The sequence below is a fragment of the Notamacropus eugenii genome, chromosome 1 (assembly GCF_028372415.1).
Source record: "Notamacropus eugenii isolate mMacEug1 chromosome 1, mMacEug1.pri_v2, whole genome shotgun sequence".
NCBI lineage: Eukaryota > Metazoa > Chordata > Mammalia > Diprotodontia > Macropodidae > Notamacropus > Notamacropus eugenii.
The window spans coordinates 3474619-3490861 of NC_092872.1; the positions used below are offsets into that span (position 1 = coordinate 3474619).

A 16243-nucleotide genomic window follows, 5' to 3' on the forward strand; every position below is an offset into this window, starting at 1 on the left:
GTGTGAAGAAGGGGTTGGCTCTTCTAATTTTGGGCCTTAAAGAATTCATATCATTATATTTGCTTTCAGAGGCAAGTGACCATAAGTATTCCTACATCAGAAGATGTATCCTGCAGATTATAAGCGAACAGGCTCCTTTATCCTCTTGCCACATTAATTTTAATCCTATGAGAAATTCTCATCTTCCATGACAGGATGCTCTCCACTTAAGGAAGTCTTCCTGTAGATCCAATTGTCTCAGGTCTACTTTATGGAAAGTTCCCACCCTCTCTTGCCCAAGCTATTAGATGTGGCATGGAAAAAACAAAACCCACAAATACTTGAGGATAGATGTTTTTGTCTAAATCTGTTCTCTAGTATAAACATTCCCAGCTCCTTTGACTGACCATCATATGAAATGGCCTCTTGTCCTCTCACCATCTTGTTTCTCTGCTTGACAATTCAATTGCTATATGTCCTTCCTAAACAGAGCATTTAGCATTGAACACAACACTCCAGAGGTGGGCTAAATGAGGAAGAACTTCTGTCACTTCTGTCACTCTGAATATTGTGTCTCCCTTAAAACTGTCTGGGATAGAATTGGTTTTTTGAATGTCAGGTCATGTTGTAGATCCATATGGGGCCTGTAGTATATACCCAAACCCCCAGAGATCTGTCATATGAAGTTGCCTAGTTATGCCTCTTCCATCTTGGACTTGTGAATTTTATTCTTTCTGAGACCAAGTGTATAGACTATACACATCTTTCACCATCAAAATTTATCATTTTAGGTTCAACTCATTTTTCAAAGATTCACACTTTTATATCTAGAAGAAATCTTAGAGCCTGTTTAAGTTACAGGCTAATAGACTTATGGGTACAAGAGAACTTAAAAGTCATTCAGTCCAACTCTCTCATTTTATAGATGAGAACAGAGAAACTCAAACAGATTCAGCAAGTTTTCCCAAGGTCACAAAGGTACTAGTGGCACAACCAGGGTTTGAACCCAGATCTCCCAACTCCAAACCCAGAATCCTTTCCACAGTACCACTGTTCTATTCTGTCAATTTATACCATTTTATTAACTATACTTCCCACCTGTGTATCTTCTTCAAATTTGGCAAGTATTCCTTCATTAAAATCATCGATAAAACTGTCTGAGCAGCACAGGGACAAGAACAAATCCCTGAGGTACTACAGGAAATCTCCCTTCACACTGAGAGTGATATTCTTTGGGTCCAGTCATTCAACCATTTCGGAATTCTTCATACTATATAGGGTATATGTCTTGTCATCTTTTCTGTAATGGAAACTTTGTCACATGCTTTGTTGACCTCTTAAAGTGCTTTGCTATGTCCTACATAGATGTCCTGGGAAGACAGCTGGTCTTGTTCCTCTTTATGTTAAAAGCTGACAAATAGCTGTCTTTCTTTTCTTTTGAAGGATTTTATAAGAAGACCAAGATGGCTACCTGAACAGTCAGGCTGGCTCAAATTCCACATATCCACTCTAGCAAAAACCTGCAATTTCTGCCAGACCATGTAATAATCAAGGAATCCAATGAGACATTCTAGCAAATGACTTCTTCCATCTCTGGAACTACACAAAAAATCAGCCAGAAGCCCAATAGGGAAGGGGGCCACAAGCAAAGACAATGACAGTTTAAGCAGAGAAACCAGCGGCTTTCTTTTATGAGTAATGACTACAAGGAGAACAGAAACACATGTAGCCTATAAAGTTCTGTGTCTAGAAGCAGCAAGGAGAGAGAGAGCTTTCTGGGAAAGCTCTAGGTTGGGGAACTTGGAAGTCACCAAGAGCAGTTTGCCTGGATTTTTTGGCATCTCTATAGTTATTGTAGAGACTCAAAGGTTTTTTTTTTTTTTAACTCTTTTCTTTCTTAAAAATTTATTTTAGTTTTCAACATTCACTTCCACAAGATTTTGAGTTCCAAATTTTCTCCCTGACTCTCCCCTCCCCTTATGAAAAAATTAAATTTTCCACAAGCACTACATGAATGCCTAGAAGAAATGAAAAGGAAAAAATGAAATTAAAGCTCTTGAGGAAAGAATTGGAAGGAGAATAAATGACTTTGAAGGGAAAGTGATAAACCTTACCCAAGTTATGGATACCTTACCTGTTATCCAACTAACTAATTCTCTGAAAACTGGAATAGATTTGTGGGAGGAATTTTTCTGGTCGACTTAGCCCTTCACAGAAATGCAAGGACTTAAAACATTCCCAATGGACTCTTGAGGCAAAGTGCCTTCCACATGTAGAGAAGGAACCATCAAATTGGATTGCAGAACGAAGAAGAAGATTTTCTCTTGTGTTATGTTTTGTTTGTTTTTCTCATGGTTTCTCCCATTCATCTTAATTCTGCTGTGCAACATGACCAATGTGAAAATGTATTCAGTGTAGAACCCATGTAAGATCGCATGCTGTCTCGGGGAGGGAGGGGAGTGGGAGGGGGAAGAAGGAGGAGCAAATCTAAGCCTTGTGGAAGTGATTGTAGAAAACCGAAAACAAATAAATTAATTAAAAAATAAAATATAGATAAAAACTGGAATAGATCAAACAGAAATCAATGACTGTGCGAACAGACAGCAAGAAACAGCAGAAGAAAATAAAAAGATTTTTTTTAAAAAAGAAGAAAATGTAAGATATCTGATTTGAAAAAAACAAATTAACCTAGAAACCAGAGCAGAGGAGATAACTTCAAAGTCATTGGACCCCTTGAAAACTACAATGTAAAAAAAGACTTGATGCTCTATTTTCAGAAGTCATAAATGAAAACTGCTCAGATCTAACAGAACCAGAAGAAAAAAGTAAAGATAGAAAGAACCCCAGATCACCTACTGAAAGAAAGCCCAAAGGAAATTCACAGGAAAGTTATAACCCAAATCTGGAGCTTCGATGACAAAGGAAAAATACTGTAAGCGTCGAGAAAGAAGCACTTCAGATACCAATGAACCACAGTTGGATCACAAAAGTCTTGGCAGCTTCTGCTCTAAATAGAAGAGATCTTGAAATACTACACTATTCCACAAGGCAAAAAAGATTGGCTTATGACCAAGAAGAATTTATTCTGCAAAGCTAAGTATAATCTTGTGGGGAAAAATGGGCCTTTAATGAAATAGGAAACTTTTAAACATTTCTGATGAAAAGTCAGGGCCAAGTAGGAATTTTGGAATATAAACATGAGTCAAGAGAGACCTAGAAAGGTAAATTGACTTGAACAATTGAAAGGGACTGTATGATAATGTAGTGATCCCATTCTAATGGGGGAGAAGAAACAGGTGTCCTGTCAGAGCCTAATATCTTGAAAGGGTAATGAGCAAATTAAGTAAGAAAAACAAAGAACTAGGGACAGATGAATTCTGTTTTCAGGGAAAGGGGAAAGAGAAGGAAGGCTGAAAGGAATATAGTGGTATAGAATGGAGGAAGAAGGGGTAGAATATGCTCCATCTCATAACTGGGGTGTATAAGAAGGAGAATATGCAAACATGGAGGAAGAGGTGGTAGGAGAGGACAGACAATCTCATTCTTATCTGAAATGGACAAAGGATGGTTGAACATATACATGCCCTTGGTTTATCAGAATCAGCAGGGAAACAAGCAGAGATAAAGGGTTAAGAGGGAGGTAGTACCAGAGAGTGAAGAAAGAGAAGGGAATCCCCAATGACTGCTCCCTGTCTCTTCACCCTGATCATTCCTTGTTAGTATCACGATGGCCCCTGTGTGTCCTTGTCACCGGAAGCTGATTTTCTTCTGAGATAGAATATTTTTCTCCCTCTGTTGAAAGAGCTACATTCTTATCACTTCATTTCAAAATGCTGAGTGGTCTTTCCTACCTTTTTCCTTTGAGTCACATTCTTCCATCTTCAAACCTCTTGACACAAGCAGGGTAGTGGAAGGATCATTTATTTTGAAGTCAGAGGATTTGGGTTTGAATTCTCATATTGCTTTTTCCAATATGTGTGACCTTGACTCAGTCACTAAATCTTTCTTGCCCTTAGTTAGCTAATCTGTAAGATGAAGAAGGTAGACTAGGTGATCTCTATGGAGCCCTTCTGGCTCAAAACCAACAGCGCCAATTGCCCTCTGATTCTTCATATCCCTTTCCTTCCATTTCTTTCTTGAAGTATTCTCCTATCCTTTCAAGGAATACCTCATTCTACCTTAACAGCTTTAGAAAAAGAAGTGTGTTCTTCACATCTTTCATCTCTTTTTCTAGGATGGAGACCAAGCTATACATTCTGCAAAAAGAGGTGCTACTTGGTGCTGACAGAAGCATAAGCGTGGCACACTCTCTGAACGACGCTGTGAAATTCCCCTTACCTCCATACTTGTTGAAGTCAGGTGTTTGATTTTGTTTGCTGTTTTGGCTCACTGCTATGGAAAATGATTTGTCCTACCTATTTGCTTTACTGAGGGGGTCAGTTATCAGGAATTCCAGACTGAGATTCAGTTTATTTGGGATGGACCTCCCAATCCTATCAACTCAGCTGCCTTTAAATGTCATTCAGTGTATTTCCCCCCACATCCCAATACAAAAGAAGCAAACAGAAGCCACAGTAACTACCCCAAGGCCGAGAAGATAGCAATATATAATAAAAGAATTTATTCTAATAATTTGGGCTGTTTCTTCTAGGCAATGAGTTTCAGATAGTTATTTCCTTGTGCCCCATCTCTCATTGTCTGATATTTAAAGTGGATTTCTAGAATAATATCTGCTCAGCTGCTTGACCTCCCATCCATGCAGAAATGAATAGCTGGTTCTATAGCAGTTGAAATGGTGTGTGTGTGTGTGTGTGTGTGTGTGTGTGTGTGTGTGCTGCACGCGCATGTGTGTAGGATGTATGGGTGTAGCTTGTGCTGAGGGATGGGATGCACGATGTCTTAGAACATTGTTCTAGAACCTTTGATTTGACAGGATTGCATTCGTACTTGGGTGTGGCGTTTTTGCTTATAATCATCAAGAGCCCTGTAAAATGAAATGACCAATTATTCTATGAAATGCTATTTTGTTTTGTTAACAGCCTTTGGGTTACACAATGAAAACAACTTCACCAACTCCTTTACTTACCTCTCCGAGGAGAGCCTGGGAGCCAGTCTTTCATTTAGCTGCAACTTCCTTCCACCTTTTGATTTTATTTATTGTGAGAAGTCAGTATTAATATGGTTAAACTTCTCCAGGAGAAACTTGATTCTCTGGTCATTGGATCTCATATTTAGAGTGGTGTTCAGTGGTTTCAGTCATGTCCAACTCTTGGTGACCCCATTTGAGATTTTCTTGGCAAAGATGCTGAAGTGGTTTGCCATTCCCTTCTCCATCTCATTTTACAGATGAGGAAACTGAGGCACATAGAGTTAAGTGACTTGCCCTCGGTCACATATCTAAGTAAGTATCTGAGGCTGGATTTGAACTCAGGTCTTCCTTACTCCAGGCCCAGAACTCTATCCATTGAGCCACCTAGCTGCCCCATATTTAGAGTACCAACAATGAAATGGATGTTTCTAGATGGTCTGAAAACTGATTATCAGCACTCTTTCCTCCCTTTTGCAGCAATGATTCATTATCACCAATAAGAGAAAGGACAGAGCACCATTTGTATTGTTTCTTTTTCCCATGAGTTGCCTGGCCAAATAATCCATGAGCCTCCCTACACTCTCTACTCTCTAGGCTGACCCTCAGACAGAAGATGTGGTTAGTTGGTGGGACTGTGCTAGAACCTGTTCTAGCCTGGTACAGCTTGTACCCTACAGGCATTGCCTTGGAGAATTCAAGTTACTGCCACACTATAATGAGGGATCAAAGTAGGACTTTCATGGAGGTTCTGATTAATGAGAAAAGAGCCTTCACTCAAGTGCCAGAAAGGAACAACATCAGCTGTTGTTGCCTCTGTCAGCCAAATCATCCAATGGTATGCCCAATCAAGGCATCCATCTTTGCAAAGGCAAAATCCACTTATTGATAGCCATCAATCACTTATTTTCTTTCTTATTCTTTCCTCTCTGTGTCCCCCTCTCATTTTATTTTCTGCTGTACATCTATTATAAGTATTCATGAGAAGAGTTTTCCATTATTCTTTCTCTCTGAATTTGATGGGACTGGTTTTGGCCATACGTTTGAGTTTCTCAAGACAAATGAATTGAGCGATTAGCTTACATGGTAGAGACTGGCCCGCATCATCTGGAATTGATCAATTAGCTTCTTATGGAGAGGGCGCATTTCTGGATGAACAAATTTCTCATGAACGGCTAGGCCCACCCCGAGGACATGGACCTATTTCAAACAAGATGAAAAAAAAAATCAGCCAACCATCCTGTGTAACAGGGAAGCCTTCCTCTACAAACATGCAGTGATCACACACCTTTCCAATTTCCCATTTAGATTAGGTTGCTTAGCACTGGCCTAATGTCACTATTTGTGACTGAATCAGCTGGACTCCAGTCTTCCTTACTAGTAAAATGCCAAGAGGTACCTGTTCCTGCATGAGCTCCTTGAGTTGTGTGATTTTCTCTGCATCCCCTGGGTGCTTGGTAATATAATCTTTATCGAAGAAAGCCTGCAGGGGAAGGAGAGACAGTAGTCAGTGACAATATCCAACAGAAAGAATCCCCCTCCCCCCTTCTTTCCTCCCCCACTCAGTTCTGGGTCAAAGAGTTTTAACTGGCAAGGTTTCTGGAAACATTAAGTCAATCAATAAAGGACACTCCACGCTTCAGTCTAGCCTTATAGTCTCCAGGGAAACACAGAGTAGTGTGTACTCTCCAGTCAGCCTTTGCCAGAAAACACAATTGGAAAGACAGTTAAGATACTTGACAGAAACACTTATCAGAGAGTCCCAGGCCACAGTGATTTTCTTTTTTGGCTTAGGAGCTCTAAGCTCTGAGGCTTCTTCTTCTCCTTGTTTAACTCCCCTACACATAGTGGGGTTTCTTCTAGATTCGTGGCCAAGAATTAGTGAAGAGTTCTTCTGAGCCTGTCAGCGCTGCTCCTGTCAGTCAGAGTGATCACCGTTTAATAGCACCAGGCATTGTGTGGCAGACCCAGCTAGCCTTTGGAAGGCATAGCAAAGATTGGAAACCAGACTGGCCTCCCATGCAAACAGGGCCACAGACTACTACTGAGCTGGCTCTGCTTCCCGTGGGCCTCCTGGAGGCCATTTAACATTCTTCCATGACTAAATGGTTTGCCAAGCTGTCAAAGAGGCACGGAAAAGAAAAATAAAACAATCTATCCTGAGGAATGAAAGTCCTTTCCAATGACCTGCTCTGCAGGCCACCACAAAGAAGGAGGAGGCAGACATATGGGGGAAGGTCAGCATTTAGGAGCCATAGCCTCACTGGGCTTTGAGTATCTTGGGATATCTCTGACAATCTGGCAAAGGCCAGTTCCCTGATCTCTGAGGCAGAGAAATAATTAGCCAAGAAGTGACTTAGTTAACACTGCTTTGTTGAATCACTGTTGAATTGAATATCCAGCAAAGATACTATCTCAGGGACTATACTTTACTTGCTAGTGTAAGGCCTTTCCTGATGCTACCCCATTCCGTTCTGCCCCCAGTGTTACTGCCTTCCTTTTGATATTATCCTGTATTTACTCTGACTTGATTTTGTGCATATTTATATGAGTAAGCTTGTTTCCTCTGACAGAAAGTAGGTTCCTTGATGACAGGAGCTATTTTATTCTTGTATTTTTATCCTCTGCACCACGTTTAGTAACCTAGTTACTACTAAGTTACTAGTAGGTTAACCTAGTTACAGTAGGTTTACCTCCTACGTGCTAGGTACTATACTAATAAATCTAATAGATGATTGTGGATTAATTAGTAGGAAGATGAAGCTGGATCACTAGTGTGATGTTATAAAAAATAATTCTTTACTTTTTTGGAATCTTCCTGGCTTTGATGCCTCTGGCATAATTTACCGCTGTCATGCACAAGAGCATTGGGGAGAAGTAACGTCTACAGACTGCTCACCTCCTGGTATCGGGCAATGCCACCATTAACAGCAGCGTCTATGACTCCGTTCAGGCACATGCTGAGCAGGTTAATATTACCATGCATTTGCTTGTGCTGATACTGGCTGATCAGCGTGCGAAGCTCCTGGTTCTTGTTCTCAACAACCTGTATGGCATTTTCCAAAGGGCTCACTTCAACCTACAGAGCACACAGAACATGGCTTTATCCTACTGACATTTTATAGACCCCAGACCCTAAGAGCCACAAGGAACTTTATAGATTATCTAGAACCACCCCTTGTCCACTGCAAGGATTCTCTCTTTCTAAAAGCCCTACTGGGTGGTCATCCACCTCATACTTGAACACTTCATGTGGGTGGCTCATTACCTGTCATGTAGCCCGTTCCATTTTTTGGAAAGCTCTAATTATTTAGAGGTTTTCTGAATTAAAGGAAGTATTTCTTTAGCTGTCCCCAGCATCACAGAGGAAAAGTCATATATTACTTAAGTCTGGGTGGTACTGAGGAACAAATGGAATCTCCACACTTGCCTTTGTAGTGGTAATATTTAGTAAAACTTGTATTTAAGCTTCAACTCTGGAATTATTTTTGGTATTCAGTGTCCTCAGATAGTAACCACTTTTCCCTTTCAATTAGTAGGAACTTGCAAGTAAGCATTTTTAAAATGAAAACTTAGCATGAGCAGACACATCCATTCACCATCACTATTTTATGTCAGTGAATTTATCCTCTCCCAGTTCCACACTGCTTTTTTCCCAAATTACATTTGTTTAATACAAAAAGCTAGGAGCAGTGCTTGGGATGAAGCATTACCTAGAGAAGCCTTACCAGCTCTCTTCTCTCCACTTCAAACCACCGAGAGATTCCAGGTAAACTGTGGGTCAGAGTCAGAGTGGTGCGCTCAATCCACAGACTCTGCAGAGGACAGAGGAAGGACAGTGGAGGTGAGGCAGATGGCGTTCTCAATCAAATGAAATTCACATGTTGTTAATAGCTTTTTACCAAGGAATCTGAGGACTACCAGCTTCTTGAGAGCTTGGGGATTGTGCCCAGTGATCCAATGAACACATCCTCCAAACTTCTGACCTTGTTCCAGACCCTCCCTACCTTGAATTCATTGTCCTTGTCCTTTGGACCTTTATGGAAAGGTCTGTCATATCGGAATTTCTTAACATTGTTGACACGATAAAAGCTTTTGATTCGATCAGGTACTCGATCCATCTGAAGGACATCCACATAATCCGGAATTGGTGTCACTGCATAGATCTGCAAATCTGAGAAGGGCAAAGTTCAAGGAAACATAGACTTTCCAGAGACCAACTTTTGACAGTCATCATGGAGAGAAGAAAGATTCAGGCATATTCAGCCTGGGCTACTTCTTTTCGTCACAATAAAAGATATGAAGGCAAAGAAGCATATTTCCCTTCCTCTTCCTCTTCTCTCTTCAGGGCTTTTGGATCTTCAGCTATCTATAGAAAAGCCTCAAGAGTGGTAAGAACCAAGATCCCAAAGCTCTTAATAGTCTTGGGAACTTTGATATGATGGACTAGGCCTAGTGCCATGCCCACCCAAGTTAATAATGGTGGCATCCTTTCCAGGTTATTTTGAGAAGGAAGAGTGAAAATGGAGAGAATATAGATACATGCATCATGGAGGACAGGAAACAGAGAATAGGCCTCCTTTTCAATTGTTGATAAACTGTTTTTACTGGCAAGCAACCTTAAAGCAAAATACTGTTTGGAGTCCTTGCTGGTAAAATACCAGATGGGAGGCCACTTGCCCTGCCTTCTCTGGAAAAAACCTGCCACAATTTTATCAACTGCCATCTGGCTCTCTCCACAGAGGCTGCTAAGCAGTGTTCCTGTGTCTGCTGCATGTTCATTCATACCGAAGATTTTCACCATAGGGACAGAACCCCACCACTACCAATCTGCCTTGAAAAGGATGGTAAAGAAATCCTCACAAACAAGAGTGGGAGGAAAAAAATTTGTTGGAGAATACGCTAGTTGGATCCATGAACCACATTGCAAAGTGTTCTCTTCTAACCAACGGGGTAGATAGCTTACAAACACATGGTGTGTATAAGATGAGTGTCTGGTCAGTCATGAAGGTAAAAGCCAAGCAGCATGGGCCAAGTTTCTTTGCCCCAGTCATGCCAATGGTCATCCATTTCCTCTGATGTTGAGCAGCTACTCAATGCTAAAGTAGTGCCAACATCTCTTCAGCTTGGGAAGATAAAATTACGTCAATTGGAAAGTTCAATAATATGGGTACACTGGCTGAAAACTTGCATAAGATCACTAAGACTAGATAGCAGATAGAGAGAATGAAGCCTTGGTCTCCCAGGAACTAATAGCAATATTAGTATCAAAGGATACACTGGGCGTCACATTGCAAGATGGAGTCATCTGGGTGGTTGGGATGCTGCATGGCGATTGCATGGGGGAACTCGCTCAGCATCCTCTGTTGAAAGGCTTCCAACCTCTCATAGTCATGGCCCCGACAGACGTACTCCTTATTCTAAAAAACAAACCAAAGACAGCAATAAGTCTTTGCTTCTCTGCAATGTTTCCTTTCATCCTGAAACCTTTCATTAGCAAAGAGCTCCTTTGTAAATGGATCAGTATCTCACACAATTCCCCTACTAAATCTCACAGATCTACAGTTAAAAGGGACCGAAGAGACCACCCAGTCCAATGCCGTCATTTTACAGGCCCATAGAAATCACACAGCTTGCAGAAGGTATTAAGTGGTATATGTAGGACTGAGGCTGGGTTGTCTGGCTACAAATCCAGTGGTTCTTTCACTACACAATGCTGCCTGTCACATATATACTATTATATTTCAGTCACAATGGACTAATTGCCATTTCCTGAACACAGCTAGGTGGTGCAGTGGATAGAGCACTGGGCTTGAATGAGGAAGATTGATCTTCATGAGTTCAAATCTAGCCTCAGACACTTGCTAACTGTGTGAATTTGGGCAAGTCACTAATGTTATTTTACTCAGCTTCTTTATTTGTAAAATGAGCTGGAGAAGGAAATGGCAAATGCAGTATCTTTGCCATGAAAATTCCAAATGAGGAGAGATAGGGAGAAAATTTGGAACTCAAAATCCTGTGGAAGTGATTGTTGAATACTAAAATAAAATTTAAAAAAAGAGTTGAACATGACTGAGATGACTGAACAACTCCAGCACCAACATGTTCTCTGTCTTTCTGCCTCCATGATTTTGTTCATGTCATTCTCTAGGTCAGGAATGTTTTTCTCCCTAGCTCTTCTCTCCCATTATCCAAAGCTCCGTTCACATGCCATCTTCCATGACACTTTTCTTGATCATCCCATCAGGACTTGATTTCTTTTGAGCTGTCCCTACTCTGACCTGTCCCATCCCACATTTCCCAGCACTTTGGACCTCTCCTCTGTATTTATTATAATCTGCTTTTTATGATAGATTTTTGTTTTATTTCCTCTATCATACTGCAAGTGTCTTGAAGACATTACTATACTTTATGCGCCTTTTCCCCCCACAGAACATAATGACCAAACAATCACTGTTTTAATAAATGCTCCTTTTGGCATTGCATTGTATCAAGTGGCCCTGCCTTGCAGGCAAGGTTTCATCTTGTTCACTTTGGAAGATGAAGTAACAACTGAGAGGTTTCTTTCTCCTTGCGGCCCTTAGGGTCATAGGAAAATGGTTAAATGGGGATCTCTTTGGAGCCAAGGGATGTGTTTCCAAGACCATTTCACAATGATGAGAGATTCATAGAATCTCAGCGCATGAAGGGAGCTGGGGGGTCATCCAGTTTAACTTGTAGTTACAGTCTCTTTTGACATCTCTTACAAATGGTCATCCAGGCTTCCCTTGATCTCCAGTAACAGGGAGTCTGTTATCTTCTTAGGCAGTCCAATCAACTTTTGGAAATTTTTCCTCATATGAAGCAGAAATCTATATTTCTAACTTCTATTCATTACTCTTAGATCTGCCTTCTGGGTTCAAGTAAAAGAAATCAAATCTCATTTCTACATGAAAACTTTTCGGAAATTATTATGTCCCTTAGGAGAGATATTAAATATTTTCTATTATTCTTCAGGCTATCCACTCCTACATTCCTTCAAGCCACTCAAGTATGGCATGATATCCAACTTATTCCAAATGGTTGCCCTACTCTGGATATGCTCCAATTTGTCAATGTTTTTCCTAAAATGTGGAGAGATATCTTAACAATCTCCTAGTATGCCACTCCCTCCAGGAGTCTACCCAAGACAGGAGAGATCCTGCTAAGTCAGGGACCAACTAGAAACTAATCTAGGGTCTTGCAAATATTTTACAGAAGACATTTCCCAAATCAGCCATTTAGGAGATGTCCCCTTGTGATTCCCTTAACCTTGTCAAGACACAGAATTTCCAAATATTTTTCATTTTCACTCAAGGAAAAGGAAGAACATGGAAAAATCTGGTCTAGATGATTAAAATAGTTTGAATGGACTAAGAAAGAAGGGGAGAAATGAGAAGGTTAGGGAGAAAAGCAGCCTCAGTTTATCATTGAAATATGTGAACAGTAAATTTCATAAGTCTCTTGCTTCTCTGATCCCTTCAGGAACTGGAAGCTGAGGACATTGTACACAGTCAGTCCTTTCATAGTCATTCACAGCACAGATGTATTCTAATGCCTCAGTAGGCACTCTTTAACGATGCTAAACAAGATAAGCTGGAATTTCCTCCCACCCCCCTCCTCAAGGGAAAGATGGTTTTCTCTGTTTCTAGATGAACAGATAAGTATCTTTATAAGGGTAAGGGAGGCAGATAGTTTGTAGGAACCAAGTGGATGGTGCTAAAATAACGGACTATGTCTGTTCCTCTTGATGGCAAAGGCGATGGACCAACCTAATCTCCATGGATAACGTATGAGAAGCAGGAGAGCGCATTTCCTAACCTTGGAACCATCAGTCACACCTCCACACTCTAGAGAGCCTCACAGGCAGACAAATCTAAGCAAATGCTGCTGCTTTCACTGCAGAATGGATGTTCTCAGTGTGACATATTTCCTATGCTGTAGCATCAGTCCTAGAAGCTGGTGAAATGGAAGATACAGAAGGTGATGAGACCAAAGAGATGTATACGCGCTATGCAAAATTCCTAACTTTCACTTGATTTGGAGAGGGTCTGTCTGGATGGAGCCTGAATCTTCTGACATCTTTTGCTTGGAGAATTAGAGGAATTTTCATTGCATATGGATTCTCTCAAATCAGATCTGCATATCCTAGTTTTAAAAAATAATTCACTGAGAGTGATTTACAGAGAGACATAACTCAGATTCTGCCCTGGGGTCTGCACTGCACAAAGTTAAACAAGCCCTGAAAAATGGATTTGTTAAACTTATATGAGCCTGAGTGGTATGGAAGCCAGGCTGGGCTATGAGAAACAGATCACATCAGAGCCTTGAGATGGCCAATAGACTGAAATTTCTGGTAAAATCTGGTTTCTAGTGCATAAATTATGGTGCTGACATGGAGAAATATATGCTAACTAAACACATTTGCGAAAAACCCCAAACAAACACAATCCCATGATGAAAGCTGAGATGGGGGCTAGACTCTATTTTGTTGGGATTTCTGGGTAAGCTTCTAGTTTGAGATGTCTTCACTTCTCACTGGTCTACCTCTGCATTGTTGTCATGGGATCTAGTTGGATGTTTCTGCTAAATAGACCATTTCGGAAATTTTTATACATGATGGTCCTGAGAATGAAAGGGGGAAGTTAAAGTTCTCCTGAGGAGGTCCCTTTATTGATTCTTGCCTGCTCTATTAGAAACAAGCTATGGAATATAATTAGAGCATTACTGGGTATCACAATTAGCTATGACGTGCTGGCTGTCACTGTCAATAGCACCAAGTCAGCTGTCCAGGAAATGTTTGTTACACTGTCTTTTTGAAATGCAGTAAGAATTCTTGCTTCACTGTGAGTCCAGAAGCTCTTTCTTCTCTTAAAACCAATACTCTTTTGGTCATTGACTAAAACTCCCCTAAAAAATGCAAACCAAAAATACAAATTCCTGGGTGGGATAATTGCTGGTTGAATCTCAGTCATGGGGAATCTCCCCATCACTCTAGACAGAGAGCTTGATCTGAAAGAAGAAAGCTTGAATTGGAAGTGAGTGGGATTAGTTCTGGCTTCAGGTATAGCTTTGATGCCAATGTGACCACATAACAGGGGCCCCTCAGAACCTGTTCCTGCTGTCTGCCTTGTTTGGGAAGAACTAGGCTGTCTCCTGCACCAGTATTTGATCACTCCCAGGGGTGTGCTGGAGCCAGCGCTAAATCGCATTGTTCAATTTTCAGTGTGAGAATCTGCCTGTCAGAAATCAGCAATCACTACAGGCCAGGGCTTCACTTATTGTTTTATTCATCGTCTGAACTTAAGAAAGTATTGATAATGCAGATTAAACTTATAATGTATGTATATCCTTCTTTCTCTTTTAGAGAGGCTGGTTGTTAAACATTTACCAGCACATCCATGATTACACACCTAGATCAAAAAAATATTTTTGAATATGCACCTCCAATACATGTATATTTATTTATAAATTATATACATTACTATTAGGTATATTATAAAGCATTCACAAAGATAGGAATTAAAAATGAATAAACTATTTGAAGATTTATTATACCTGGTAACAATACAAAATTTCTATCACTAAAATTTATACACATACATGTTTAGTGAGAGCTATGTGAATGAATTGTTGTTGTTTGGTAGTTTCAGTTGTGTCTAACTCTCCATGACCAATTGGCAGAGATACTGGAGTGGTCTGCCATTTCCTTCTCCAGCTCATTTTACAGATGAGGAAACTGAGGCAAACAGGGTTAAGTGACTTACCCAGGGTCACACAGCTAGGAAGTATCTGAGGTCATATTTGAACTCAGGAAGATGAGTCTACTTGATTCTTGGTCCCATACTGTGTGCCCTATGGCGCCACTTAGCTGCCCCATGTGATTGGGGTAGAAATAGGGCCAGGACCTGTGATTTCATTGGTATAGGGAGCTCTTAGATAAGGAAGCTCTCTTGACTAATGCAGGCTAGCTTTTTTTTTTTTTTTTGAGCGACATTTGCCTAGAGCATGAGGAGGATGACTTGCCTAGCTTCACACAGCCAAGAGATGTCAGAACCAGCTTTTCCTGGTTTCAAAACCACCTTTTTATCTATTATATGATGCTGCCTCCACAACTGTTTGTGACTGAATATGCTTTGTTATTCTGGAAATTCTTGAGTAACACTTAATGATCTAGTGATTTGAAGGTTTATCAGTTTATTCTGATACTTAATTTTAGTACTTAAAAAAACTTTACAAAGTTGTACATATGCCAGTGGAAGAGACATAGCATTAGCCATACTCACTGAATTATCATAATGGCTTTTTCATTCATCTAGGACCCCCCCCCCCCCCAAAGGTTTGTGTTGCAATTTGGCTGGTGGACTTCTATTTTCCCTGATGTGAATCATTGTTTTTCTAAACCAATTGAAAGTACTGCATTTTTATCTTTTTAAAAAAGGATTCAAAACATGTTGACAACCTTTTAATTTGTAATATCTTTAAAATAGATTACAAAATTCTGTTTCCAAATTTTAAAAACATGCAGCAGATCTCTTTTAAAGGCAGCTTTGTGGAGTGGGGCAAAAGCATTGAGCTGGAATCAGGAGGATCTGGGCTCAAATTCTACCTTTACAGTGTGACCTGAGGCAAGTCACTTAACCTCTCTGATCCTCAGTATCCTCATCTGTAAAATGATGGACTTAGACCAGATGGCCTCAATAGTCTCTTTACAACTCTGATTTTATATTGTTCTGATCAAAGTTCATAGGTGACACATTTACATATTTTGTGGCATCGAAAGCTTAGTTTATACGACTTGCTAACTCTGATGGCTTCCCACCATCATTAGCTAATGTTTCAAGGCCATTACTAAGAATGAGGTTTATCAATTATATTAGTGGCCATATTTCCAATAATCTTGATAATATAAAAAAATCTTTGTCTGACTTTTTGTTTGATTTAATTAGGCTGTCAATGCTTGCAGCTCACACTGTGGCTGCTGAGTTAGAGGTACATAGGCTAAGTGTCAGTTTTGTTATTTTCTTGTTATTTATTTATGCTTGCATTATTAGTGATTTCTTTGCAGGAACATTTTAAAGGCCCTTGTTCATTTTGTGAAAGTTAAATGTAGTTAAAACTAGATACTATAATCCTTAAAGTCATTTAACTGAACACATT

At 40.2% G+C, this 16243-nt stretch overlaps 1 protein-coding gene across 1 annotated transcript in view; it reads right to left on the minus strand.

The window, feature by feature from the left end:
• The window catches only part of DOCK3 (dedicator of cytokinesis 3), a 409824-nt gene that overhangs the window by 27073 nt on the left and 366508 nt on the right, over positions 1 to 16243 (minus strand). The window contains exons 41-46 of the mRNA XM_072612190.1: positions 10344 to 10485; positions 9073 to 9239; positions 8794 to 8880; positions 7965 to 8144; positions 6465 to 6548; positions 6149 to 6265 (exon numbers count right to left, since the gene is read on the minus strand). Of these exons, the coding sequence (XP_072468291.1) occupies positions 6149 to 6265; positions 6465 to 6548; positions 7965 to 8144; positions 8794 to 8880; positions 9073 to 9239; positions 10344 to 10485 (777 nt within the window). The remainder of the gene's footprint in view (positions 1 to 6148; positions 6266 to 6464; positions 6549 to 7964; positions 8145 to 8793; positions 8881 to 9072; positions 9240 to 10343; positions 10486 to 16243) is intronic.